Source organism: Poecilia reticulata, chromosome 17, assembly GCF_904066995.2.
Source record: "Poecilia reticulata chromosome 17, P_reticulata-male-v2, whole genome shotgun sequence".
Lineage (NCBI taxonomy): Eukaryota > Metazoa > Chordata > Actinopteri > Cyprinodontiformes > Poeciliidae > Poecilia > Poecilia reticulata.
Window position 1 is genome coordinate 13523140 of NC_088846.1, and position 27943 is coordinate 13551082.

General features: G+C 39.5%; 1 protein-coding gene across 1 annotated transcript; it reads left to right on the top strand.

Annotated features, from left to right (window-relative positions):
* Positions 1-27866, top strand: ccl20a.4 (chemokine (C-C motif) ligand 20a, duplicate 4). Its single transcript, XM_074186873.2, has 6 exons — positions 1-242; positions 13652-16377; positions 27062-27200; positions 27347-27458; positions 27548-27628; positions 27737-27866. The coding sequence occupies exons 3-6, from the start codon at positions 27137-27139 to the stop codon at positions 27744-27746; spliced, it is 267 nt and encodes an 88-aa protein (XP_074042974.2). The 5' UTR covers positions 1-242; positions 13652-16377; positions 27062-27136; the 3' UTR covers positions 27747-27866.
* Positions 27867-27943: the final 77 nt, after the last annotated feature.

Here is a 27943-nt window from a genome sequence, read left to right on the forward strand (position 1 = left end):
GCCAATCCCCGTCGCTCCAGTGAGCCCTGTAAACCGGATGCCCTTCCCTCCGGCCCCTCAAACGCAGCGTAATCTGTGGATCAGGGGAGGCAGACGCACACAGGCGGTGTGGACTTGGGCTCCGATGGAGGTGATGAGGATGAAAAAAAAAAAGAAAGAAGGAGAAATAGCATCAGTCCCCGCCACCTCGACAGGAAGGTGAATCCCGATGCTTACATATCAAAAGATGAAGGGAAAACGCTGTGAGTATGCCATCGCCACAAAGAATGCAACACAGGAGAGCAGATAGATGTTTTGTTAGAGGAAAAAGTCCGCGGAAACTGATGTAATACTTAGAAATAGATTTGATGTGTGTAATGTGGGGTATGAACGCTTTGGATGTGCGCGTAAAACGAAGGTGAAACTCTGTGTGGGTTTGGCGCTCAGCGCTCCAGCCAGGCGGTAAGCGCATGTGAATTTGTTCCACATCCTATTCTGATTTCTTCTACAGTCTCACCCAAGAAGCGTAAACACGCTTTTGTCCGCTTCAACTTTTTTTTTCTTTCTTTTCAAAAGGAATGCACATGGACGTCCGATTATTTCCAAGATTAGCCAAGATTTCGTTTATTGCCAAAGTTTTTTTTCTTTTCTTTTCTTTTCTTTCTTTTTTTTTTTTTTTACTTACGTGTTTTACCAGCTCCAGCAGCTCACCAGTTCTGATCCGAGGCTCCCCAGTCATCTCACTTTGATTCATTCCTCTCACCAGACAGCGACCTTGTTCCCTTTATTTGGTGAAGACTGATAAATGGTGGTTACATATAAATATATTTTTTTCCTCCCCCCCCTCTTCCCCAACTGAACAATGCGCACCAGCTTTGTGAGGACCATCTGTCTTCATATCGACATTACAGCAACCCCTTTATGCACCCCGCCAACCCCACCCCAAAGACACCTGAAGAGCTCAAAAAACAGACAGCGATCATTCACAGCCACCACCCGTCTCCCTTTCTCTCTCTCCATCCGTGAGCCCTGACTCATGATGCGATCTTGTCTGGCGTGGATGCGTGCGTAAAAGCAGACGGAAAGCCCAGAATAGCCGTTTCATCGGAGCAAAGTGGGGCGGATGAAAGCATGAAGAGATAAATCACAAATAAATCACTCGCAGACCCATTCTTCCAACAAGAAATTTTTGGAAGAGCGCGAACAGGATTAGGAGCATGCTTTTTTTTTTTTTTGTTGCACATCTTGAATTCTCGGAAACGCTCTCTGCGCATCTGACTTCCTCCCGGAATTGGAGCCTTCGGCACATTGTTAAAAAGAGAGAGAGAGAGAGAAGACGAAGAAGAAGAAGAAGAAGAAAAAAAGCCAGACTGCCATTTTCAGGATGGGCACTCAGAGAGGATGCATCCACTCTAAATAAACATACTTCAATCTGACGCGTTGAGGCTAGAGGGGAAACTGGCTCACTCTAATGCAGCGGAGACATTATTTTTGTTGCTGTTAAAATTATTCATCTTAGGCTCTCACAGTGCAGTGCCAAGCACTAATATGCTCTAAGGTTAATGAGGCAGTCTCCATTAATTCTTCTGCCATCTGGATACATTAGATCTGCTTAGAGCTGCACCAACAATTAAATGTGCTGTGAGTTCCTGGGGAAAAAAAAGTCAATTTCATACTTTAGAAGTCAGTTTGCTTTAAAGAAAAAAATCGTCTACAAACATCTGTCCATGTAAATGAACAGTTCTGATTGAAGCCGGCCCAAGGTATTAGCCAACTTAGCTGCTGCTCATGAAGAATGGCTGTCAAGTGACATTTCATATTTAGCAGGTGTCAGTTTGTATCCTCATCTTGTATCTGCATAATTTACAGAAATGTTACTCATAGTCTACTGTAAGGAGACACAAACATTTGACTTTAAAAAGTGAAATGTATCATCACTTGGAATCGCGTTTTCTTTAATCAGGAGTGACTCATTGAAGTCAGCAGGCCCAAACAAGCATCAGAGGCAATGGAAATAAAATATGATTAAAAAAAAGCAAAAAAAACCAACATTTGAGCATTTTATAAATATCCATCCATCCATCCATCCATCCATCCATCCATCCATCCATCCATCCATCCATCCATCCATCCATCCATCCATCCATCCATCCATCCATCCATCCATCCATCCATCCATCCATCCATCCATCCATCCATCCATCCATCCATCCATCCATCCATCCATCCATCCATTTTCTATACACCCTTGTCCCTTAGTGGGGTCAGGAGGGTTGCTGGGTCTCCAGCTAACATTCCGGGCGAGAGGCGGGATTCACCCTGGACAGGTCGCCAGTCTGTCGCAGTTTATAAATACCTATTTCCGCAATATCTCAAAATATTCAAATAGGAAGAGAAATAAATGTATGTGCGCTGTTCTTTTGTAAGAGGATGGGGCATTTTCATGTAATTAAAACGGGGGAACGAATTAGCAACAAGCTCAGAGAGTTCTGGACTTCTCATACTTCTCAACTCACAGAACCTCAAGTTTGTAATGTTTATCGAGAACAAACCATTTGAACTTGTTTCAAAGGTTTAAAATTGGAAAATTGCTCTTAAATTTGCTCAGGATTCAGACCACTTGACAAATAATACTTGTATTGAAGAAATCCTTACAGTTTTATAGTAACAGTCATAATTTACTACCGATAATTAAATGACTTTAAATTACTTGTTAGCGCATCTAGTTGAGCTGAGTTTGTATTTAAACACCAACATCTTGCACATGAGTGAAAGACCAAACGGCTCAGGGTCGAGCAGAACACATCCTGTGAAATAATCAGTTACATCACGTGAAATAAAAACCTCTTATTTTGACAGGACATAAGAGATATTATTAGTTGCATCCAGTCAAGCCTCTAATCAAATTCTGCTCGGGGGCCCAGTACCATCTTGGGCTGGTCCTGATGTGATCCAGACCGATGGGTTTCCACTTGCGTCCCTCTCAGGGCCGAGTTACACATAAATCAGTTTAGCTTTCTTCCTTCTGAAGAAAGAAAGAAAGAAAAAAAAAGAAAGGCTGCAGCCTGCGTCTCCCTCGCCATAAAGAGCAGCAAATGTCAGAGTGGATTTCTGTTTAATTCGGTCCCCAGTTGATCGGCGCCATCGGGGAGGAGTAAGCAGTCAGTGGCTTTTCCTGCTGCTGTCAGGCTGGACAGGAATCAGTTGGATGCCTGCCTACCTTATCTCCAGCTGAAGCTATGATCATCATTCCTCCATAATTCAAAATATGATGAGGTTCCTCAGCTGCAACCTGCGGTCCCGTCTGCCTGTTTTTTTTTTTACGTAGGAGACGAGCCTGCGAATCGCTGCTGCTGCTCCTCAACTCATCAAAACTAAAATACGCGTTAGTTAGATTAGTGTAAATAAATTGCTAGCATCTTTTAGTCTCATTCACAAGACATTTATTGCAAATTTAGAATTTATTTAAAGGAAATACCACATGTAAGCAGTTTACTTTTTACTTTTTTTGTAATGATCTATTTTTCTGGAGACATTTTTTTATCAAGACTGCTAAAGCTTTAAAACGGTGGAAAATGTCCTTCAAATTGCTTTTTATGGTGTGAAATCTCTTAATGCTTCCCAGAGGAAGCGTTCGAGAAACTGAGGGGGTTTTTTTCGGTAAGGAGCAGAGAGGAATTCTGGCTCTATAGTCTCTGTTGCTGAGCACTGTTGATCAGCTGGCTGAACAGTGACAACGAAATTCCCCTTGTTTTTAATAAAGACACGATTAGCTGTTTGGAAACATTTTGCATCAGAAACATATGTAGTCTTGTCATGGAAACAAAAAAACAAATCTAAATTATTATGTTTTTTGCTTCATAGAGTCTCATCTGACTTTCAGTAAGTTTTTAAGAGCTCACTCAGCTCTGTACTCGAAAGAAAAAAAAACACCCATTATGTCTTCAAAACATTTCCGCTAAGGATCTAAATTGGAAAGAGAACAATAACAGCTGCATGGCAGCATATTAGTGCACCAAGGTCTCAAACAGAAAAGCTATAAAAACTGCTAAATTGTCCTCTGATGGGAGAAAGTCCCTGAGAAACTGCAGTGGAATTGGGTAATGTAGCTATGTCCCTTCTGAACCCTGTGAGACTTCTGCGCACTGCATGTTAGCTGGCTGAAAGAAGATCCATAATTTTGTCTCGCTTTCATGAAAGAAAAATGCAACTAATCTGAAGCATTTCTGGCTGCAAAAATCAGACGGTTGTTATGCGGAAGCTGAAAATCAAAATGTCCAAATTTAGCGGGTGCTTATTCTATGCTTTTTGCTCACGCCTGGGTATTAAAATTCAATTAAAAAAACATGTTACACATTATAGCAGCTGAAATAATCAATATTTCGTTTGATCTCTGCTGCTGATCTCTTTCAAATAAAATTAGCCCACATTATATAATTTAGTTTCATACTTTTGTGTTATTTTCAGATCCTTGGCAGTTGATGTTGCTCTTGTTTCCTTTCCCTTTATACTTTTTTGTTTGTTTATTCATCCCAAGGAGCGCGTCGTATCATTTGTATCCACATGTGCGGGTTAAATGGCCGTTAGAGGCCTGAATGAGTCCACGGCAGTAGCAGCAACCGGAGTGGGAGTCGCTGTGTGTTTGTGCTTCCCTGCGCAGCCAAGGGTAAATGGAAAGGTTAGGTAATGGAGACCCCTGGCCCCCGCCTCGGGCATTGCGACATACAACCTATCTAGATGAGTGGTTGACCTCTGACCCCTCGTCTAGCCGAGGGCCCGGGTCTACGCGGGTCAAGCCAGGTGGCTTTCAAGAGCCTATTGGCTCGTTTAGAAGCACATGGCGTTTGAACTCGATGCACTTCAGAGCCAAACACACTCTTCGGGTTAATTAGGAAACTCTTGGAAAGGATGTTTGACTGTTGCATTTGTATTTGAGAGGGAGATTTAGGAAAGAATCTGGTCGGTGTGTGTAGCTGTTTTAATAACGCAGACCTCTTGTTGGAAATGTGCAAAATCCCTGTCGCTACAAGACGCCTTTTCTGTGTCAGCATCAATTTTCGCTTATTAAAGCTCCGGTGCTCCTGCTTTTAATTGCAAAATGCTCCATCGTCGGAGCTGGCCCCGGTCTGGTCGCAGCTGAGAGAAACAGCCTGTCTCCATTCTGTCACAACATGCTTTCTTATTGTATTGCCGCGCTAGACACTCCCCGTGGAAATTTTGGAATCTTTCCCATTGTCCCCGAAGGAAAGGGGGGGAGGTGGGCTTTCATATGGAAGCGGGGAACGCCAGGAAATGACAGGCATTCTTTGTGGACAATTTGAAAATAAACTTGTGGGTCTTTGCCTCTCTCCCTACAGCTGAGCAAAGACTATAAATTAGAGGAGAGAATTGGAAGATTAACAACTCCTTTGTGGCGTTTTTCACATTCTTATATTTTCTGTTGCATTCGGTTCTCAGAGTGTGTTTTTCTATTGAGCGCACCTGAAAGACGGGCCATCGGAGCCCGAAGCTTAAAGGGGCTTTTATCGAGAGCTTTTCACTCTTTTCGCTGCAGGTTTCTGAATGGATGCATTCTTCATTTTCCTCCTTATTTATCCTGTTTTCGCCTTGCCTTCCTTCCCCCCCCGACTTTAAACTCAACCCTTCTGCTGGAACTTTGCTTTATGAGGTGTGACAGTGAGGTCCGGTTGTCGGGACAGTCTGCGTGGACTGAAATGTACAGCCTCTACATGCGCCCCGCTTCGAGAATGGCTTCAATTTAGCTCAGCCGTTTACGTTTACTCAGACGCAGGAACTCCCCTTTTTCTGCTGAGCTGGCATAAAAGTGCAAAATAGGATGAAAGAAAGCGAGAGGGAGAGATAAAAAGAGAACCGCTTTGTTTAGCATTACAGGCTCTTACAGCTGCACACGGAGTGAGCACGTTTATAAGAGAACAGGTGCAAAAATAAAAGAACTGTGTATGTTTAAAGTTAGATATTTCTACAGTCGTTATATGTTCAGAACAGGCGAAGCCTGATGTCAGATTGCGACTACGTGAATTAAAAATAAAAAAAGTTAAATGTAATCTATTGCTTTCATTTCAAACAGAAAAGCAGCAAATATTCCTAACAGCTTCTAAAATTATATTACTATTATTATTAGTAGTAGTATTATTATTATTAAAGTGACGACATTCATGTTTTGTTTTACCAGTAATATTTCTGTCCAATCAAATGAATCAATATCAAAAGCGAGTTGACAGGCAGTGCACAACGTGAAGGGGAGGAGCAACTGAAAACCTCAACAGGCCTGATGGCTAGTATCACTCCCAAATCCCAAAATTTAGATCAGGGGTATTTTTAAAGTTTTCATTTTGTTTCTGTCTTTAAACCAGCTGTCCTGCTTCACAGCTTTGGGGAGCGGCAGCCTTGACTGCTCTACGACCTGCAAAGACGCTGGAAATACAAATTTCTCCAGCATTTCAGAAATGTCTTCCAACTTAAAATTGAAGACAGTAGGCTGTTAACATTTTGCAGTTGTTAAAGTGTAGCTGTTAAAAACATCAGCATACCTTGATACCTGTAGCTAGTTTATATCTAGCTACAGGTATCAACATGATTCTTCTTCTAAGAAAAAAAAAAAAAAAAACATTTTTATAGTTTGTAAGCATGAGAGGAATATAGTTTCTTTAACCCAGCTGAGCAGCGGTTTGAAGCAGCACTGCACTTATTCTATGCTCGGTACAAAAATATATCTTTTTTTTTTTTTTGTCAGGAACCTCGTTAAAAAGACTTTAATTTGTAGGATCGGCATGACCAGAAGTTTTCGTAGTTCTGGTAACCGCCCCGAACAGTATATTGAAGTTTTCTCATCGCTCTGCACCAGCTGTTTATAGTTCTGACCCAACTTCAGCAAAAATCTCACACCTTATCCCCCCCATTCTCCTTCTTCGTTTCTGCCGTTCTTCCTCCTCTTCCCCTTGTTGTTTTTCCCAACAGGCCAGGGGTAGTTCCCTGGTATTTGACCAGTGTAGCGTAGCCGGGAGGCCGGTTTTTCTGTCCTCGGTGAGACAAAGGCAGCGTGCCTGAAGGAGAAGGATGAAAGGAAACGGGGCCGTGCAGCCACTCCTGTTTACAATGGGAAACGTCCTTAGTGAGGCTGTAGAGCAAATAACCACAATCTCTCCTCTTTTTGTTGTTGTTGTTGTTGTTTTCGTTTGTTTGTTTTTTTTGAACAAGCGCTGAGACTGTGAGAGTGTGTCTCCAGCCCCTTTGTTGGAGAATCACTGCTGCCTATGTACAAATCGCACTGATCTGAGTCCTGTGCAAGCAAGGGGAGAAGAGGGGGTATTCTTTACATCTGAAGAGTGAATATCAGCTTTCTCTTCCTTACACCTGTTTAGTCTGGCCTGACAGATGGTGCCTCACTTTTTAAACACAGTTCCCATATTGAGGTGCTGCAGCTTTAGACTGAGAGAGTGGAAATTTATGAGGCAAATGTAAATCTAGAAATGTGATAGGTGTATTTTTTTTTTTTTAGTAATGTAAATAATGATGGAGCGATCAGGTGGATTTACGTTTGTATTTTTACATTATGAAGCCATACAAAATTTACTTGAGCAAAAGATTACTTAGACAAATTGTTACTACATTTACAGCAAAGGCTCAGAAGCCCGATGAAAACGCATAAAAATGAACGTCAGTGTATGTAATTAAAAAAATAAAACATTTAAAACAGAGCATTCAGAATGACACATATCTTATCGCCACAATGATTATAAATGTCTATAATTAAAGAGACAGATTGTTATGAGATTATGTACAGATTAAGTGTGGATTGAATTCAGATGTACTGGAACATAAATTAATGTGGGACAAGTATTGTAAGTAGACATTTCACATTTGTCTTTATTATATCGTAATACACTGGCTTGGAATCATTTCAGGTCATTTTTAAGACATTAAAATTCCTTTTCACATACCTCATTCCAGGTTATTTTATGTCCCAATTTACTCAAATCTGAAAACATTTTTCACCAAAATATTGTAATGGTTTAGATTCCTGCTTTCATCAGGCAATAGAGAGGCCCCCTCTCCCCCACCTGTTGACGTGAACTGGTAGTTGGCTGGCAGAAATAGAGCTACTATACTTTTACTGTGGTTATAAGCTAAAATAATCACGCAAGTTATTTTTTGCCATTTTTTTTTTGTAAAAAAATTATCACTTTTTTGCCAAAAATGATTTAGGCATAATAATCACATTAGGCAAAAATGACTTCAGCCATTATTTTTGGAATAATATTATATATCATCATCTATTGTCATATATCGATATCTGCTCAGACTAGAACCTGAGCAGATAGCCTGACTAATGCACCAGCTAAGTTCGTTTTGTTAGACTCACACTGTTACTCTAAGAAGAACTCTAAAAACAAAATAATGCAAAATAATTATTAATAACACTATTATAACTGTTTTAATCAAAATGTTGCATAATATTTGATTTAATTCTGTTTTAAGTAAAAGCAATTACATCATGTTATATATATTTTCATCTCGCATTTGCTGTGTTAAAACCGTTAGTCCATTAGACTCCCGTACTGCCTATTTTACACTAATTCATTATTGCTTATCCCCTCAATTTCAGAGTCTCAACATTACAATTAAAGATGAGCAATTATTTTGCACATCATTAAATGCATACAGATATCTCAGCCTGGCCACAACGCGCTCATGTTTTCTGCCTCATCTGCAAATCATATCCCGGCTCGCTCTGGTCCACTGCTGCTTGGACTTCTGGCAGCATCTCGGACAGGGGGAGGGAGCGGAAGCTGCAGGAGACTTTTATGGCTCCAGCTCCAGAGACAACCTGCTCACAGGCACCTCTCTGCTGGCACTCGTTTATGACATCATAAATCCCCTCCCCTCCATTTCCTCTGACCAGCCCTAGGTGGGTACGTAGAAGGTACCCGTCCGTTTGTCTGGCTCTGTCGTCAGATTCATCATGCTGCTGGTGATCTCCTGCACAGGCAGGTTCTCAGACCATCTAAAGACCCTCAGATCCTGACGGTTAACCAGTAGAAACGACAGTTTGTATGACGGATGGAGGGTTATTCCAGCAATTTTCATTTTCAACAAGGATATTTTCTTATTTGACTTACAGGCGAGAGTCGGCGCAACGCAATAGGAACTTTGTATCCGCGCACACTTGAGCCCATCAGCGACAGCTCGGTCCGAGACGTGACGATGCCTTTTGTTTGCGGAAATTTTGGGGAACGAAGGGCAGAAAAAAAGGGATTAGAGAAAGAAAAAGAACATTTTTGGGGGTCGGGGGGTAAAGGGAAGACGCGTCAGGAACCTTCATCGCTCACATTCATTTGACGCTCTGCACCGCTGGCCCCAGGGAGGCTGGAACAATAGACGCACCAGCATGACAACATTCCTTAAGGTTAAAAAGGGCAGGGGTCACCCGGTGACCCCACCCTGCCAATCAGTGGCAGGGCACTAACTCGGTGCCTCTTTTGCTTTATGTCTTTGCACTTGTTGAACAGACTCTGCACCTTGTGTTACAACGTGCCCTTTGCTCTCTAATAGACTAAGACAGCCTGGATCACTATTAATCGTCTAGTGTGTTTTAAATCAGTTTTAGTCTACATGGTAAGAGCTGGACCAGTACAATCGGCCAGAGATTGGAAAGATTGGAGTCAACTTGATTGACTTTGATTCTTGTACGTTTTAAATAAAAAAATCAGATTTTTCTTTTCTACTTGTTCAATGCATCAATATTACAAAGAACAACCATTTTTGACGTCTAAGTGCACTAAAATACATGCTGCAACTGGGGAAAATGTAATCGTTTCTCCATTTTTGTAGGATTCAAAGCTCCGACCTTTATCAAACAATCAGCTGAATGTTTTTTCTTATGCGTTGTGCATTATAGTTACCAGAAAAAAACAATGGGAATCGGTCTAAATGGGATCCAGCAGGTTAAAGATCAAAGGGGGAGAAATGGGCAAGTTCAAGAAAAAAAAATCTGGTCTCTGCTCAAAATAGCAGTTCAAACTTTCAGGGAAGAGTGCATTTACTTACAGCATAAAACTGAGAAAAAGTACGCTAGGTGCAGAAAAATGTGCACGTTTACAGGCTTGGCGGTATATTTCCTAAATAGCGTCTGCAGCCTATACTGAATACAATAACCCAACCAGATGTTTCACCAAGCCAGATCTAAATGTGGTAGAAAAGACCCACCACAGAGCAGCATGGCTGTAATTATTGGACATATTTAAAAAACAGATGCATGCCTGTTTATATTATTATCCCACCAGGGTCAATGATTAATCCAACAAGGGAACTCTGGGTCTTAAATGCTGTATTTTTCTTTTTCCAAATCCTATATAAAAACTTCATGTTCATTTCACTACAGCACATTTCCAGTGAAGGCTTGGCAGCTATTAAAATGGAGCATATGTATGTGTAGGCATAGCGCTGCTTGTGAGAGCCCTACAGGCAGACTGTGGGTCTGTTAGTAATTATGAGTGAACGTACAGTATACACTGCAGTGGACATTAAAGTCCACATCGGACCACCCCAGAGAGACACCACTGGCACTTCCTCTGCCAACTTCCTTTGCTCGGCCTCGAGGGGAGCCTGCTTTGGGGTTTCCGGGGGATTCACCGAACGTTAATCGCCCTTCGAAGAGAGAGAAATTTCTGTAGGTTCACAGAAAAGGATGTTTTCTTGTTGTTTTTGAAAAATCGAGTTTTCTGTCTTGCGTATTTTGCTCTTACATCTGCTCTATTTTTCCTCCAAAGCGTTATCTCTTCAGTTGGTCACCGCCACATTTTTAGCCCACGTCACGCTCGTTTTGGCTCATTCTTGGTGGGGCAGCGGTGCCCCCCCCCCCCGACCAACCTACCCTCCGCCCGTAAAGACTGCAAATCCGCAGCATTTCATCCCGCACAATAAATCCGCTTACAGTCGAGAAACGGAGACAGCGCTCTCTATTAGTCTGCAGTTAGAAATGAAAGCCTATCTGGCTGCAGCTGTGGAGGTTCTCCAAAGATGGGGACGTTTATTGTCAGGAACAAATAGAGGCCTTTTTATTTTGTCTAGCAGCTGACGCCTCTCCCCACCCACTCCTCTAAAACCGCTTTTGTCAGTAATGTAGAGTGGGCTGCTCAGGCAAGACCGAGAGACCATGAGAGTTTCCGAGAAGGGGAAAAAAAAAAAAATGAAGCACGGGGTTCGCTGGCGATAGACTTGAGGGGGGAAAGAGCCGGCTGTTTGCCATATGGGATAATTATCTGCTATTTTAAAAGATTATCTCCCCCATAAGTATGGTGTTTAAATGTATATCAGAAGGTATATATCAATATATTTGTGTGTGTGTGTGGGTGTGTGTGCGTGTGTGTGCGTGCGTGTGTGTGCGTGTGTGTGCGTGCGTGTGCGTGTGTGTGTGCGTGCGTGTGTCTGTGATTTGAGCTCTGGTTTTTAACCTCCATGTAATGCGGAGACTCTTTGCCCCCCCCCTTCTCTCCTCTTAAACTGTGTTAGCCATGATCTGCCCCCCTAACCTCTCTAACCTCAATCCCTTCCTCCTCTGTAAGCCCCTCCTGCACACTCACACACACACGCACGCACACGCACGCACACACACACACTCATATATACCCAGGCAGAGTCTCTCCCCACAAAAGAAATATTCAGCTGTAGAGAGGGGGTCCCTTCAGAGGGCGCGACATTGAACTGGGATTGGGGCGGGGGGGATTAAGAAGAAATGGATGGCTGACACTAGGGTTGCCATGGCAAAGCCCTCTTTTCCCCTCTCCGCCGACCCTCTGCCTATTTTTCATTTCGCGTCTCATTGTGGGGCGAGGTGTAAGTGTGTGTGCGCTTGTGACTGTGATGGAGTGGGGAAGATGTAATAAGGCATATGATTTTGGTCTCTTATCTGAGGCCCCGGCGGAACAGACACTTCCACCTCGGGGGTACGCAGTCAAGAAAGTATGTTTACAAGGGGCCTGTGAATATCGTACTGTATTTCCTTGAGATTATTTACAAAGCAGCCGGTGTTTTCCCCTTTCCGAGGGTGTTGCACGTCTGCAGACAAAAGCGTGAAAGAACGCAGAGGCCGTAAATCAAAGACCCTGCACACTCGCAAGACAAAAAACCATTTTGTCTGTTTTATTGCTTTCTGAATTACAGCTCCAATGATGTGACACATTAGTCATCCATTGTAGCCAGTGTCTTATCACGCCACAGCGCTACCTCCCGTATCCCGCCAGAGTAATGGATGCAGGTCTGGCTTGCATAATGACATCAGCAGCCTGGAGCTGATGAAATAAGGCGATGGATGACCGTAGATCAGCATTTGTCATTCTGATGTCAGTCCACCCCCCACCCCCGCCTCCCTCTCCACGCAGCCAGCAGTGGTGAGACGACACTGTCGAGAGTTGTTTGGCCCCGCTCCTGACAATGGGAGCTCCTGGTCTCAGAAGGGGCCACGCCGCAGAAGCTGGGCTGCACAGTTGGACGTCGGTATTGTTCTCTGTGCTGGATGTCCACGGATTTGAAAATGGCTCAGTAACCATTAGTGGAGCGATGCCAAACTAAAGTAGGGGTTGTCAGGATGACAAAAAAAAAATACAAAAAATAACCGTTCTTACTTTTTCTAGTTTTTTAAGAAACTTTTTGAATTTAAAGGTCAGTTCACTCAAAGAACACAGTGCTAGTTTAAAATGGTAAAGAAGGATAAGGAGTTTTGTTCCAGAAAGGTTGCCTACTGCATCCACTTATAAAGGAGATACTTTACGATGACAAAAAAATATAGAATACCTTAATATTATTTCCATCAATTAATTTGTTTTTCCATATTAATTGAAAGGAATAATATTAATGTTTTAAACTGGCCTGACTTGAATCGGATAGAGAACCTGTAGAGCAACCTAAAGATTAGGGCCATGGTAAGGAGGTCTTTCCAGCCTGAGAAGTGGAACTCATCCAGAAAATGAATTAAATAAAACACCAGAGGAAATGTGCAAAATGATGGCCAGTAGTTATAAGAAAGGCTTGATTGTTAGAATGCTAATAAAATTTTGTCCCCCATTTGTTAAGAAGTATATAAATAGTTTGAAAGAAATTTCCTTGATAAACTTATTCTATAAAAACAGTTTTTTTAAGATAATTTTATCATTTTTTGAGGGAATGTGTCCACCGTTTCTCAGCAGAGACTAACTTTGTAACAACTAAAAATCTAAATGTGCCGGCAGTGTGAATACTTTTGGGCCTGTCTTTTACACTAACCTGGATGCTTTGGAAAATGTAGATTTTCTGCTTTGTTTCACTTTTCAAATTGGAGATACATACGGATCAGGTATCTGAGGATCACTTAACAAAACCGTGACACAAGAGGTCACTCTGTAAACCCTGACTTTTAATTTCTTTGCCACAAACCACATAAACAGTCAAACTGTTTTTATGGGATCTGAAATCTTTCTCCCTTTGCCCTGACTCTGTTTCATTTAAAGTTCAAACGTAAGCTGAAGAAGTGAAGTAAACGGCAACACGAGTAAAAACATAATCTAAGATAGTTTTGGAAAAGAACCTCTGACCCTAGCACAGCTTTAGCCATGTTCAGGCTTTTCCTTTTGCTGGTGTGTGATTGCTAACCGTCTCATATTTATGTGTGTTTCAGATGCTGCTGCAGCGCTTTTTTAACCCCGAAGAAGAAAGACTTCAATTTCTGGTGATTACAAGATGATAATCTGCAATAAAGTAGACTCTCAAAGCTCATACCCGAGTTTAAACACACCTCGTTATACTCTGTGTGTATAACATGATCAGAACTGTCAGTGCCCCAAGGACAGAACACTCTCTGCCACTGTCTTGTGCTATTATATCCCCCCTGTTGTGCAACCTGACCTCTTTGGTCTTGCCCGAGTCTCTATCCTCCTCCTCCTCCTCTTCTTCTTCCTCCTCTTCCTCCTCTGCGCCCTGCCTTCTCTGTCACATCGGCTCAGGGTCAGGGCCGCCGCCCCGCCTGCCTCGGCGAACATTCAACGCTGTCGGTGAGTTTGGTTTGAGTAGCACATAAACCATCGACCGTTGACTGTGCCCCGTGGCTCGCTCTGGCGATGTCACATCGGAGCAAAAAACGAAAAAAAAAAAAAAATGGGGGGAAAAAAGACCAGAAAACGAACAAAAGGGCAAGTGGGCGCCTCATGCAAATGCAGAGATGGAAACCACATGCGCACATGCTCATAAGTGCCACTTTGTGTTCGCTGTACCCAAAGACCAAAGGTCACAATCAACATTCATTGCTGTCGCTGGGTTGGACTCTGTAAGAAAGCTCACTGAACAATGAGTGCAACTGTGGCCCAGATCTGCCTGACTCGCTTCTCAGCCAATCAGACGACCGGATGTGAAGCACTCTGATTTCTTTATTTATGTACTTCTTGTTTTTCACTTCTATTTTTTCCCCTCTCTTCCTCCCTCTCCGGTGCCGGGAGTTTTCAGAGGAGGAAGGCAGAGAGATAGGCGGCACAAATAGACTTCTGGCTGCCTGCTTGTCCTCAGCCTCCTCTTCTCTCCTCTAATTGATGGTTATGTGTGCAGCATGGGGGAAGGAAGCCGAGTGAATGTGTAATCATTTGGAGTCTCTTCTCCTTTAGATGTTTCATCCCTCTCTTTTTTGTTTGTCTAATTATACGCTGAGCTCAGTTAACTGTGTGTCTGCGCTGGCAGGGAAGGCAGATTTGCGAAAAAGGGAGGACAATTGAGGGGAAAACGGAAGATTACAGCTTTAGAAAAAAAAATAGATCTAGCTTTGAGTTTATTTTTCATAATAATTCTCCTGGTGCCCATGCAAATGTGTTTGAATAAAAGCAATTTTGCAACGTAAGAGGAAGAGTATTTCCACCTTTTTGATAAAAGATGCCTCGTTATCTGTATTTAAACGTCTTGGAGTTCCACCTACCAGAGTGCAAGTGCTCTCTACGCGTCTGCTCGTCTCAGGGTGTAATATGTTATTTTACTTCAACACTGATGCTAACGCTCTCGTGGGGAAACATAAAGTCAATAACCCTGTCTCTCTTCACAGTCTGTGACCCACCTTATTGCTGCCGTCTGTGAAACCTCTCACTGTCCTGTATCAGTTATTCACACGCCGCTGAAACCAAATGTACACACACTCTGTTGAAACAGATGAAACCTTTATTTCTCTCAGTGTGAAAAACAACAACAAAAAGAAAATTGCAATTTTTTTTTTTTTTTTTAAGTTTGCTGGATTTCTGGCCCATTTGGTGTAACTCAGTCAGGTTTGCAGGTTGAGATCAGAGCTTTATGATGGCCACAACAAATTAAACTGCTGTGTAACCAATTTCGTGGTATATTCCCCATTTTGAGGATCAATTTCGGTCCAAAATATGCCTGGCTAATATATTTGAGATGCCTTTTTCAATATTTCCACTTGAAGTTGTTGCCTCATAACGCTATCTAATTTAGGAAGTGACCAGTTCCTCCTGTAGCAAGCTTCCTCCCACAAACTTTTCCTTTTTTTATTGAAATGCAATTTAGTTTCATAAGACCACCGGACATGTCTCCAAAAAAATAAAAGTCTTGGTGTCTGAGTGATTTTGCAAACTACGATCTGGCTTTTTACTCCTGGAATAATGTCTTCTTCCTCTCTGAGTGGACTTGTGTTACGCTGGATAAAGACAACCTCTTATTTACAATGTTTTCTACTTTTGTTTTTGGGGTTCCTGGCTAACTTCCTTTGATCGTTCCATGATGTCAAAAAAGGAGGCATTATACTTGAGGTGTTTCTTTAACTCACAGGCATACGTCAGGTAAACTCAAATTGTTTAAAGTCATAGCAATCTGTGTCTAAACTCCTGACTTTGACAAAACTAACAAAAAATACCCTTTAAAAAATTGGAAATTTATCAAAAGGAAATAATTTAGATAATTTTAACTGACCAGAAAGAGTTTTTTTTTTTTTTTCTTTTCTGAAGACTGATAAAAATGACTAAACGTCTCTTTAGATATCTGGTTTTCAGCTGCGTTCGTGTCTTTTTATTCTCTCAACAACGTTTCTTAAGTGATTTCCTGACTAAGCCAATAAAGTTCAATCCAGACCAATTTATCAGTGTTTGATGTGTGTTTTTGCCGCCTGAATTACACGATGAAGCCACGCGGAGTATTCTCTCATGTCTCCATCGCTCCTTCTCCAAAGTGCTTTTTCTGTCATTTAGTAACCAAGTCCCCATGTCCGTGTCCCCGTCTCCCAAGTCTCCCTGTATTATTCATAGAAAAGCACTCTGTGCAGTGGTGCAGAAGAGTGGAGGTGATGTAACAGCGGCTGGGAGCGTCGCTTCGGACTGTCATCTGGGATGAATTCATGCGACAGGCAGAAAATTTCAGGTTGGTTCAGCTTTGTTGACGCTGCCAACAACTATCAAAACGCGGTTGTATTTATTTATTTACTTTTCTTCGTTCTTGGTCCGATTCCTGTGAGATGTTCCCTTTAATTAAACTTAGAAGGTCACGTTTGGATCATCTGTCCTCAGGCTGAAAAAAGTTTAGGTGTTAGAAGTGAACGAAATAGGGTGGAAATGCGAGTAGAAAGTTCACATGACGGTTTAATGAAGCGTCACAGAGCGTCAGAAGAACGTTCTCGCAGCAACTTCAAATGTATTTGAAGACGCCACAGCTCTTTGAAGAGCTGTTACTGCCATCTAGTGTTGAGTCTTTTACACGACTTCCTCTGTATTTAACAAACGGAATGAAAAAAGTAACCTATAATCATTAAACCTTATAATTTATTTCGTTTTTTCCCCTATATTTTCGAACATCCCAAGACTTTATTGAAGGGCATTACATGCAATAAAGCTGATGTTAATGTTTTTTTTTTTCCACATTATATCACATTTGAATGTATCCCACTGCATTCTCGCTCATATAACTGTGACGTGCAATGAAAAATTATGAATTTCTACTTTTTTTTTTTTACCATCTTAGATCTGAAAAGCGTGATGAGCATTCTGACACAAATATCCTTTAATCTAAACCTCTTCATTTTTTCTCTGGTTGTGTGATTCGGGCTATTCTCCTGAAAGGTGAACTTTCACCTCAGTTTCAAGTATTTTGAAACTAGAATTTATTTTAGGATTTTCTTTTAGGATTTTCTTCCTGCATTTAGCTCCGTCCCTCTTCCTGTCAACATTGATCGGTCCTCCAGTCAGCAGTAAAGTACAGCATCTCCACAGCATGATGCTGCCACCGCTGAGTTTCACAATGGGAGTGGTGATCTTAGGTTGATGCGCAGCTTTAGAGTTTGGGTTTTCTCTTGGCAATTTTCAATAAATACAAGGTTTGTAGAGTGAACAGTGAGGTTTGGGTTTAATGTATGATGGATAATCAGATCTCTTTGATGTTTAAAGTTTGGGATATTGTTATTCAAACCAACCTTTAATTTTTCCCCCTTGGTCTTCATGATGCTTTTTATTTTGCTTTATTATTATGTTCTCTACCTCGGAGGCCTTTTCAGGACAGCTTGGTTTTATACTGAGATTAAATTGAACAAAAACTAAATATGTAATTTCTGAAGGCAATTTGTCGCAAGGGATTTAATTTCGAGGACTTCAAGTAAAGAGAGATCAAGACAAGTATGTTTCATGCTGTTCACCTGGGAACAGTTTGCAAACTATGCATCACTTTTCGACCAACACATTGCATTGTGTTGGTCTATCCGTTACATAAGGTCCCTGCAAAATACCTTGAATGTTTTGGTTGTGACCTGACAAAATGTGACAAACTCCATGGATTATAAATACTTTTGCAAGTCGTAACTGTCCCCAGCATTTTAGTATTAATTGTTAAACCTGACATGTAAATTATTGCTCGCACGCATTTTAACCAATAGACATTTAATTCTCCTTAGACGACTCGTTTAACTTGTCGGCAGCTCGGTAATTTTCTGCTTCATCAGCAAGAAGAGGTAACCTGCTTTTTTCATATAACAGGAAGTTGCAGCACGATGACCTAAACAAAGAAAAAGTTGAGAAATTTATTTAAACCCAGATTTAAAACGTCTTTCATGAAGACAGCTGGCAGCATTAAAAATAAATAAATAAATTTAAGACTACAAAAAAGGCAATAAGGTAAAAATATGTTGGCGTTTAGAAGCTGTCAGAGTGCTAAGTGGATCAGCGGTTGCACCATGTGCAGAGGTTTCAGAATTGAGCTGACCTGGGTCGGCCTTCCGGCCCGGCAACATTTACTGTATGTCGTCCCCTAATCTAGTTCTCAGCCCTCTTTCCTGTCAATCTAGTAAAGAATAAAACCACAAAAAAAAAAAAAACTCAAACAAAAGAACATTTAAAAAGTGCTACGAAGGCACGTAGGAGCACAAAATCACACATTACAAAAACTATTTGGAGTCATTTAAAGGAAATGAGCTGACAGGCGAAACACCAAAACTGAGATTTTTAATATGCAGTGAAATCTAATATTAAAAACTGATATACATTTAAAAGTATTTATCAAAACATTATGTAAAATATTTAATAGAAACTATTTGAAGTTTATGAACAATATCTGTTATTCACAAATAATATACTCACCACATCTTTTCTCATAAAATCAGTGAAAAGGGTTAAAGTTATTGCTTCACCCCTGGTTTATTGTAATCCTAAGTAAAATGGCCTGTGATTCTGTTTATTGTTGTTTCAATTTTTGGAGAAGTTAATGTTTAACTGACAGCAGAGGGAGTTGATCAACTTCCACTTCTTCTTCTTCTGCTGCTGTTTTGTGATTTACCATGTTTTCCATTGTGGTCTACTTTGACTTAATCAATGACTCTTCTGTGGGGTTGCACATTAAAAAAAGAAAAAAAGCTACAGTTTTCTTTTCTGAGAGCAAAAGTGATATATGCAGCTACGAGGGGCCTGGATTTTCCCAGGTTGAATATGTCAAACTGGTTTGTGGAAATTTTATGTCAGTGATTCTTTAATTAAAATTTAACCTTGTTTTGAATTCACAACTTAAAAAAACCCATCTGTGAATTTTATTTGAATATGCTCTACAACATAACAGAAATGATAAGATCGTTATAACATCACTGGTAGAACCTGCTGCTGATGTAGAATGGAGACGAATATTATCTTATTCACTCTGTAAAATCGCAATTCTACTAATATTAATAGATGCCACGAACCATAATGTGAGGTTTAAAGGAAACATCACATTTTTATTGAAAAGTGATGGTTAAAATAAGCAGTACAGTTAAATCACGCTCTTCAGGAGCCTGATTGTTGCCAAAATAATTTAGAGCTTTTAATGATGGAAGTGTTATGGTTATACCTACAGGTTCAACTATAATCTAGTTATATTTTATAAATTAAACTGTGATCTGATGAGGTTTGGTTGTCAGAATAAAATGATCTTTTGAAAATAACAATCTTTTCATTTAGTCCACAGTTCTTTATTAAAACATGTTGTTTATTGGTCTGATGTAATAGTCTAAACTCAAATGTTGTGTTTTTTCATTATCTGTAAGCAGAAAACCAAACTAAATGAACAAGAATTAAAGTCTGAAAACATCAGTCTGTGAGTAATTAATCTATATAATGTATTTCACTCAATGAATTGAGTTTCTGAAATCAATTAACTTTCCAACAATGCTTCAATCAGCTGAATGGGTTTGTTTATAAACTGCTTATATGCAGCATAATTCTGGCTTAATCTAAATTCATTTCAGTTTGTTGGTTTCCGGTAACAAGCTTAGCATTTACTTAAAAACCACATATTTTAAATAAAACTGAAGTCAAGAAGCCTAATGTTAGCCTGACTCAACCATCTGAAAAACAGTTTTGTGTGCTTGGGGTCTATGTCATGTTGGAACAATCAAGTGTGTCTTTGTTTCAACAATCGAGTTATTGATTTGAAATGAAGTTTATTTTTAATAATTACAGGGGTAAAATATCCAGCTGGATTTATAACAGACGTCTGATAATGGCTACAAAAGGTGTGTGGTTTGTCTGAAACTCTCTAAGGAATATTTATGTGAATATTATTGGAGTGGTGAGTATTTGAGTCTACATAAACAATCTTTCCCCAGTTTGCATTAATGAAAATCCACAATAAATTTAAACATGTTCATGTAGATCTCCTAAAAATATCACAAAAGTTGTCAACTGTATAAATAACCCATCCAGCAAAAAGAAAAGTTCAAACTCATCATTAAAAGACCAATATTATTACAATCATAACCACCATTTATAACGATGCATGTAAACGTCTGACCGGTTTTTGTGTCTTGCATCACGTAGCTGCAGAACAGGTTTGGTACGATTTAGAGAGAATGAAGAGCATGGGGGAAAAAAACACATCAACCAGCACAAAACATTAATTTGATCTCAGATTTACATTCAGTAGCTATAAGTAAATCAATCAGCATGTAAATAAACGGAACTGAGTTCAAGCTGACATCAGCATTGATACAACAGCCTTGAATATCCGCATGAAAAGCCGGTTCTGTTGTGTGCTTTTAAAGAACAGATTACCTGTAACTTCCTCTAGATTGCATCACATTCAGGACTTTCATAGCTGAACTCGTTTTCAGCTCCCGTGACATTGCTCAAAACTCAAAACTCCCAGAGGTGGAACTTCCTGACAGGTAAAAAACTGACGAGGAAGTTTTACATTTACACGCTGCTTAGATGTGCTGCTGATTGGCTGCTGCTGTACAACAGATTCTTCCATGTGGGAAAATAAAGACCTGAACTGAACCTTTTAAAGGACCAAGGAGGGTTTTTTTCTATGATCCAATGTTATTTGGATTAAGATTTTTTATGAACTCCACAGACAGATGATTCTTTCCAAAGCAAGTCTTTATTTTGTGTAAATATGAATACAAAATTAATATAAAGAACATAATATATAATATGTACAGTGCTCTTACAACTGAGCCACTATGTGCATTGCTTTTACAGCATTACAATATCAGCTTTGCTTTTTTAAGCTGGTGTTCACAAAGCTGCAAAGCCTTTTCTGCTTGTGGATAGCAGGCGAAGCGAAGATTGTAAACAGGTTTGCAGTAGCTGGTCTCGGCATCTTCCACAGGTTATTCCAATGGAAGCTCTATTTCTTCCTCCCTTGTGAGTTCTTATGAACTTTCTGTGCCTCATATCTGCAATGAGATCAATTTAAAGATATGTTAAATCTCTTGATTTTTTAATTTTTTTATCAGAAAATGTTATTTTTGGGGTGAAATAGTACTCACTCTATTCGGCTGACGTAGTCCAGCACCCATTCAAGAGCAGGGTCAGCACATTTTTTGCCTTTCTTTGTGTGGAAACTGGATCAAAAAGAGATAAGGTTAATTAAAAATGCATACATAATCACTAATGGAAAGTAAATGGAAATGCATGTGAATTGTGAATCTTTGTCAAATACATTTAATCACTCACATGATGGCATTGATCGAACATAATTCTGTCTTTTTTTGCACCGAGAAGCCCTTGATATCTGAAAACCTAGGTTTTCCAGGCAGGTATCTTCGACAGCAATTAGCATAAAATGCTAGGAAAGATAAGAGATGAAATAACTTAAGTCTCTGTGCCCATTATATATGTTTGTATAATCAAGAAAACAAGAACATAAAAAAGACAAGATTGAGAGAAGAAATCTGAAAGCAAATGCTTACCTCCATGTGTGTTTGTCGCCAGGACACAAAGAGTAAGCAGTGTCACCACCATCACTGTTACTTTCATTGACACCATAGTTTCAGTTTGCTGGCTGGAGCTGCTCTGATCTGAAAGTGGTCTCTCCTTCCCTCTCTCGGGTTTCTGAGAGCCACTGATCACTGAAGTCTCTTATATATTCGTCAGAGCAGGCTCTGCCCACTGGGACAGTTTTGTCATAGCATGACCGAAATTCCCCAGTGTTTGCCCTAAACAAAGGCTGAATAAAGTTCACCTGGTCACGTGCTGAAGTAATGAAGTGGTAAATTTAGATGTTAATCTAACGTGTTGCTGTTGTTTGTTGATGTGTGCTGTCAGAATGAAAAAAAACCCAACAACAATAAAACAGAGGTGAAAAATACCCATTTGGTTGTAAAAATGTTATGCTTATAGCAAAAATTATAAAATAATCCTTAATCCTTCACAATCATATGAATACATTTCATTACTTTGATTACAGTTTTTTGTCCATTCAATCGAATTCCTCATCTTACCAATCATGAAGCTGATCTCATATATACATCTCAGTAACTGATACAGCAAGAGACACAAATGACTAAGTTTATAAGGAATGTGTGGGCATCTCCCCTCTATTACACTTGTCTGTTTGGCTAAGAGTAACTATTAACGAAATGCCAGAGGCAATTATTAACAAAGTTAGTTATTCAGGTTGAAATGAACAAGTAGGAGCATCACCAGATTATCAGGAATAAATAGTCAAAGAAGCGACCAGTTTCAGTGAACTGATGTTTTATGAATGCCTCCCTGGTGAGGTGTGGCGTGTGGGACATTAGAGGAATAAAATAATTTGCACACTGGTATTCTCAGATAGCATGCTCTGCTAACAGAATAAACAACTTTTCTCACAGACGTAAGAATGTGCTAATAAAATACTTAAACTTCAAGCTAAAATACTTTAGTTGACAAACTCCTCAACGAGGCTAGTATTAAACTCAGTAAAACGCAAAGAATAAGGAAAATTAATAAAGTACAAAAAGTAAAAACAAACAACGAAGGAAAAGACCAATAACCAATAAAACGAGGCATTAAAATTACAGTTCAGTGAATCAATATGTATGTATACGTAAAGCAGGCTTGATTATATGATACAGAATTAAGATCTCAATTTACCAAAGAAATTATTGAGAAATCCTTTTAAGTTCTACATGCACTTTTAAACACCATTAATAATATCAATATACTGTCAGATTATGTGACTTTTTTCTCCATGACAACTTTATTTTTGGCCAGGCTGTGTGTGTTTTTGTCAAAGAGGCAGTCTTTTGTGCTGCCAGCGAGCGAAATGATTTTACTTGTGAGTGTCCCCAAAGGACCGCCTGCAGCCTACGGGAAAACAGACAGGAAGCACTCTGGAGCGCCGATGGTTTTATTCTTCTGTGAAACTCCTCCTTTCTGGGAACAGCAGATGAAAATGGGTTAATGCAGTGTATTCTGGGATTCAGAGTTTTTACCCATCTCTTTTGTTCTCTGTGTCTTGTTCAGTCCTTTCTATTCCTCCCACTGTGTAAGATTAGGGTGTTCCTCGATTAGGGTGTTCCTCCCAACACCCTAATCTTACACAGATTCTTTATCAGACTCAACACTCAGGCGGGTCGCTTCAAACTGTAAATATTACTTCCTGCTAGAAGAAAGATCCTGGTTGTCTTAAGTCTAAATCTTTTAGGAATTTGAGTATTTTTGGACTTAAGTGTAAGTGAAGTGCAGTCAGAGGTGGAATAGAGGAAAAATGAGACTCGGATAGAAGAGGAAGATAAGGCTCTGGTGAGGATTTCTAGGAAACAGAGGCAGACGTTCAGAAATGGCAAAAAAAAAAAACTCAGAGCATCAGAAATGATTCCCACATAACTGCTGACTTCACAACCAGAGTAGACATGTTGCACCTCCTTGAGGTAGAAAAGTACCACAGCAGCAGAGGAAAAGGGAAAAAATGACTTGCAGCTCACACCGCCACCTCAAGATCGGGACTACTGACGTTAAAAGAAAGACATTTATACGACCGAGAACAAATACGCAATGGAAAGCAGTTGTAGATATTCTTAAAGTACGGGATCAAACATTTACATTAATGGTTTTTGAGGTCAAAGGTGACATTAACTTAAGTAAACTAATAGATGTGAAACAGTTTGAAAAGTTGTGTATGTTAGGGAACTCGTACTTTTTTAATGACCCTTATCAACGTATGTTGGATATGTTGACATAGAGACAGTATTAAAGAGAAATGAAGGGCTCATGTCTGTTATTTGAGAATAGTGCACATCACTTATTGTATAAGTCATGAGAATATTTAGCAGAATTGTTTTTTCTTGCTTGAATAATGTTTTTATCGCATTTTATTGCTTTGCAACCCTAACTGTCCCAGCAATGATAAACTCATTAATAAAGTAGTTACAAATACAAAGTTAAAACTCTTTTACTGTAAATTAGATAATTAAATTAATCAACAGTTCAATAAACTGATAAGTTAAAATACATTTAAAAAATAGAAAAGTTGCCATTTCTCATTATAAATAGTGATGTCCCATGAAAGATGACAGATAAAAACTGAATTATTTATGTAAAGAAAAATATCAAGATTGACGTCTCAGATACATTTAAATACTTTTAATTACACTTTTAACAACATTTTAAATAGTATAACCACTTTGACTTCTCCCAGGACTTTAAGGGGCCTCAATGCTTGAGAAAATATGTTGCAAATTCTAGTTGTTCATAAATTAATACAAGGTTAACATTTTGCATTTTTTGTCAGAGGAACAGCTTATTGGAGACAAAAGGGTCATGAAAGGACTCTTATGTAAGAACTGATGATCAAATTTGTGACTTAATTTGTGAGTTTTGTCTTATCAAATGTATAATAAAAATTTTTTAAAAGCAGCTGCAAGTCATCTGTTGCTTAAAATAGCTCTTGCTTGGGGGCGCGTGTCGGTCTTTCCACCAGAATATTCCATTCTTGCATATAAAATAGAAGAAGCAAAGCTAAATAAAACACAACCTAATACATGACATTTAGAAGCAAGTGGAAAACTGCTCAAGGAAGAAGAAAATCTGAGAAGACCTCCGTGCATAAGCCTTAAGTGGGTCGCTTGTTGTGGGTTGGTGTAGGGTTCAGTACAGATTCTTTTCTAGGTCAGAGGAACGTTTAAGCTTATACTCAAGACCCGCACATCAAACACAAAGTGCATTTAGTGCACTGAAATAGGTCACAATAACCTAAAACCTTGTGTCATCAACTTTCCACCCAAACCACAGCAGTCATTTGGGTACATGTGTTGCTTGTACGTTCCTTTGCTTTGTCATATCATTAGAGTCGCAAAGTTATATAATGGACTTTGATATTCATTTATTTATAGAATTAATTAGAGTAAAGGGCTCCAATCTTGCTTCACAAGAAAAATGTGAATTTCTTTGTCTTTGCATAAATGTTTGTTACTGACTACACAATATTGATAGAAATATTTTTAGAAAACAGTTTAAATGCATGATTTTATAAGACAGTTTTTTGACTCAACTCCTCTTGTTCATTCCAAAGCAAAAGCACATGAAAAAAAAAATACTAATACGAAGAGTAACTTGAAGGTTTATGGTCAAAAATAAAACTGAAGGTCTTTGTCTGTCTGATTCAAAAAGATCCCACGGTCACGTAAAATCTTGTGAGCATTTTCTTCATTCAGACTCGAGCGTTAAAAATCCTGTCATATAGTTCGTAACCGTCTTTAGGGGAAAGGGGTTCTGTGTAGCTCAAAGCCTCACTTCCTTTTACTGATAATGATCTACCACATACATTACTTGTTCAGACAAAGTCCTTTTAATGTTTGACGTTTTGCTACGTCACAGCAGAACACGTGCCCTCATTATATTGAAGTAAATATTGCTATCTAGCAGTCAGGTATGACTGACATCATTTGTTTGCTTTTTTTTCAGCACAACCAGGTTTGAGTCATTTTATCTGGGATTTTTCAGGAGGAACTCTGACTTATCCAACAGACAATGAAATATGACATTTGTCACCTGAAAGACGTAAGAGGAGACGTTTAACTTTCAGGCAATAACTTGCATGCTGGTTTCGATCCATAAAATAACAAAACAAAGAGCTAACAAAGACACAATTAACAGCGGGATTTATTGAAATAATAACTGGAATAACTTGCAGCGACATCAAACGCTCCCGGACAGACCAGAATTCCAGAAAATTCATTCATGGATTCCTGTTGTTTACTGCTGCTTATGCTTCTGACGTCAAAGAGCAAAAGCAAAACATGTTTGCTTCTACATGTTGACAGATTGCAATCCATAACATTGTAATCTGTCAAACATTTAGATTACCATCTTATACCAAACACATTTCTTTCCCTTACATGAGTTTTTAGCTTCAGATTAGGTCGATTTTGTTCTGGTTTAATCAGCTTTCACTTTGCATCTCCAGCTGGAACAAAATAAACTTTTCAATACTGTATTGCAGCTTCTTATCATCTCATCAGCGAGACGCAATTAGTGTGGAGGACAAGAAATGAGGTTCATTAAATGAGGTTAGGAAGAGTTTATAGATAAACAAAATGGCTGTCGCACATTGCAACATAATGCCGATGCTGCAAACAATAAGGTCAGCAGGATGTGTTATGAGGTTTGGGTTTGTGCAATTTGTTTTATACTTTCAGGTCTCTCTTGAATCCTGAAGAGTGGGGGAAGAATTTACGAAACCGCTTGAAAGGCTTCATGTGAATTTCTGTATCAGTGCTTGGTTAATATTTAGTAAAATGTTTGCATAAAAAATTTAATTTACCCCCACTGACACTTTTTCTCATTACATAGTCAGTAATAGACTGTGGTGCAGTCACAACATTCGCTAGCAAATGAAATTACCACATCGCATCGCTGAGCAGGGTGGAGCTAGCTTGATTGTTTTGTGCAGAGTGAATCACTGATGCAAAATTCCTCACAACTTAAAGTCAACTTGAAAAGAGATCAGTCATTTCAAGGTGATGAAATGTTACTTTCATAAAATGTAAAACAAGATTTGCAGCTCAAGCCGCTCCATCTACCTTTTGAAATATCAAATGGAGGAATTGAGTCATCAGTGTTATATGAACTCCATGAATAGAGGAAATTAAATAGAACAATAAAATAATGCGTAAGTGTACTGTGTAATTGTCCTTTGGATATCAGCAAAAGGTGCCAATCTGGGGCCTGAACGGGGGATTTTATGTTACAAAGTGGGTAAAGTACACAGAACATTGTACTTCCCGGATGACCTAAATACATTGTTGCCTTGTGCTTTCCAGCTTGTTTTTGGTATGTGGTTTGGACGGTTTCCTTCCGTTTCACAATGTATTTAAACTTCACAGCCAGAGGCAGACGTTATCTCGCAATCCCATCTGACAATCCACATCAGCTCTCTGATTTACCACTGACTGAGAAGGATGGCAAAGCTGGCTGTGTGCGTCTCTGCTGTGCTGCTGCTGCTGGTGTCGCTCAGTGTAACCGGTAAGTGAGATTTTACAGCGGCTTTCTTCGTTTAGAATAATTGAAAAAGTCTGTGCCATCCTTTTTGGGATAATATTATTTCTAATTTGTTAACTGAGATATGAAAAATTGATTTTCTCTAACATGTCACTGTTTCTTTGTTATAGCCTACCCTAGACCTTGCTGCACAAGAAATTATGACAAGCCAATTGCGTTAAAAAATCTGATTGATTTCAACGTTCAAAACGACACAGAGAACTGCAACATCAAGTCAATAATGTAAGATAAAAATTGGTTACTACGGTGTGTGTAATAGGTGCTGCTACTGTGACTGCATAAATAATTATTTTCCTCTTTTATGATTACAGTTTCACCACTGTGAAAGACAAACTTGTCTGTGCCAATCCTGAGAAGCCCTGGGTCAAGAGGGCCATGGAGCATCTGAAAAAGTAAGTTGTTGTCGTCACGTAGCATCTCTCAGCACTCCAGCATCACAATTTGTTCAAGTTTTAACATTTAATAACAACATTTTAATGCTCTACTTTTTTCTTTGGCAGGAAACAATAAACAGGATCAGTGGAGTTTCTTCTGAGAAGATCAGCTCTAATATATCAATCATATAATTATATAGATATTTTTTTTACTATTGTATTCATTTACATTCAATAAAGTTTATATTTTGCTAAATGTTTATGTCCATTGACGTGTTTATTTAACAGGAGTTAGTTTTATTCAGATTCAGAATCAGTAGTTTTTATTATCAG

Excerpts from the sequence above, each read along its gene's own strand:
- ccl20a.4 (XM_074186873.2), top strand. The coding sequence starts at position 27,137 with ATGGCAAAGCTGGCTGTGTGCGTCTCTGCTGTGCTGCTGCTGCTGGTG. Across the intron at positions 27,201-27,346 it reads GGTGTCGCTCAGTGTAACCG|CCTACCCTAGACCTTGCTGC; the intron begins GTAAGTGAGATT and ends TCTTTGTTATAG. Across the intron at positions 27,459-27,547 it reads TGCAACATCAAGTCAATAAT|TTTCACCACTGTGAAAGACA; the intron begins GTAAGATAAAAA and ends TTATGATTACAG.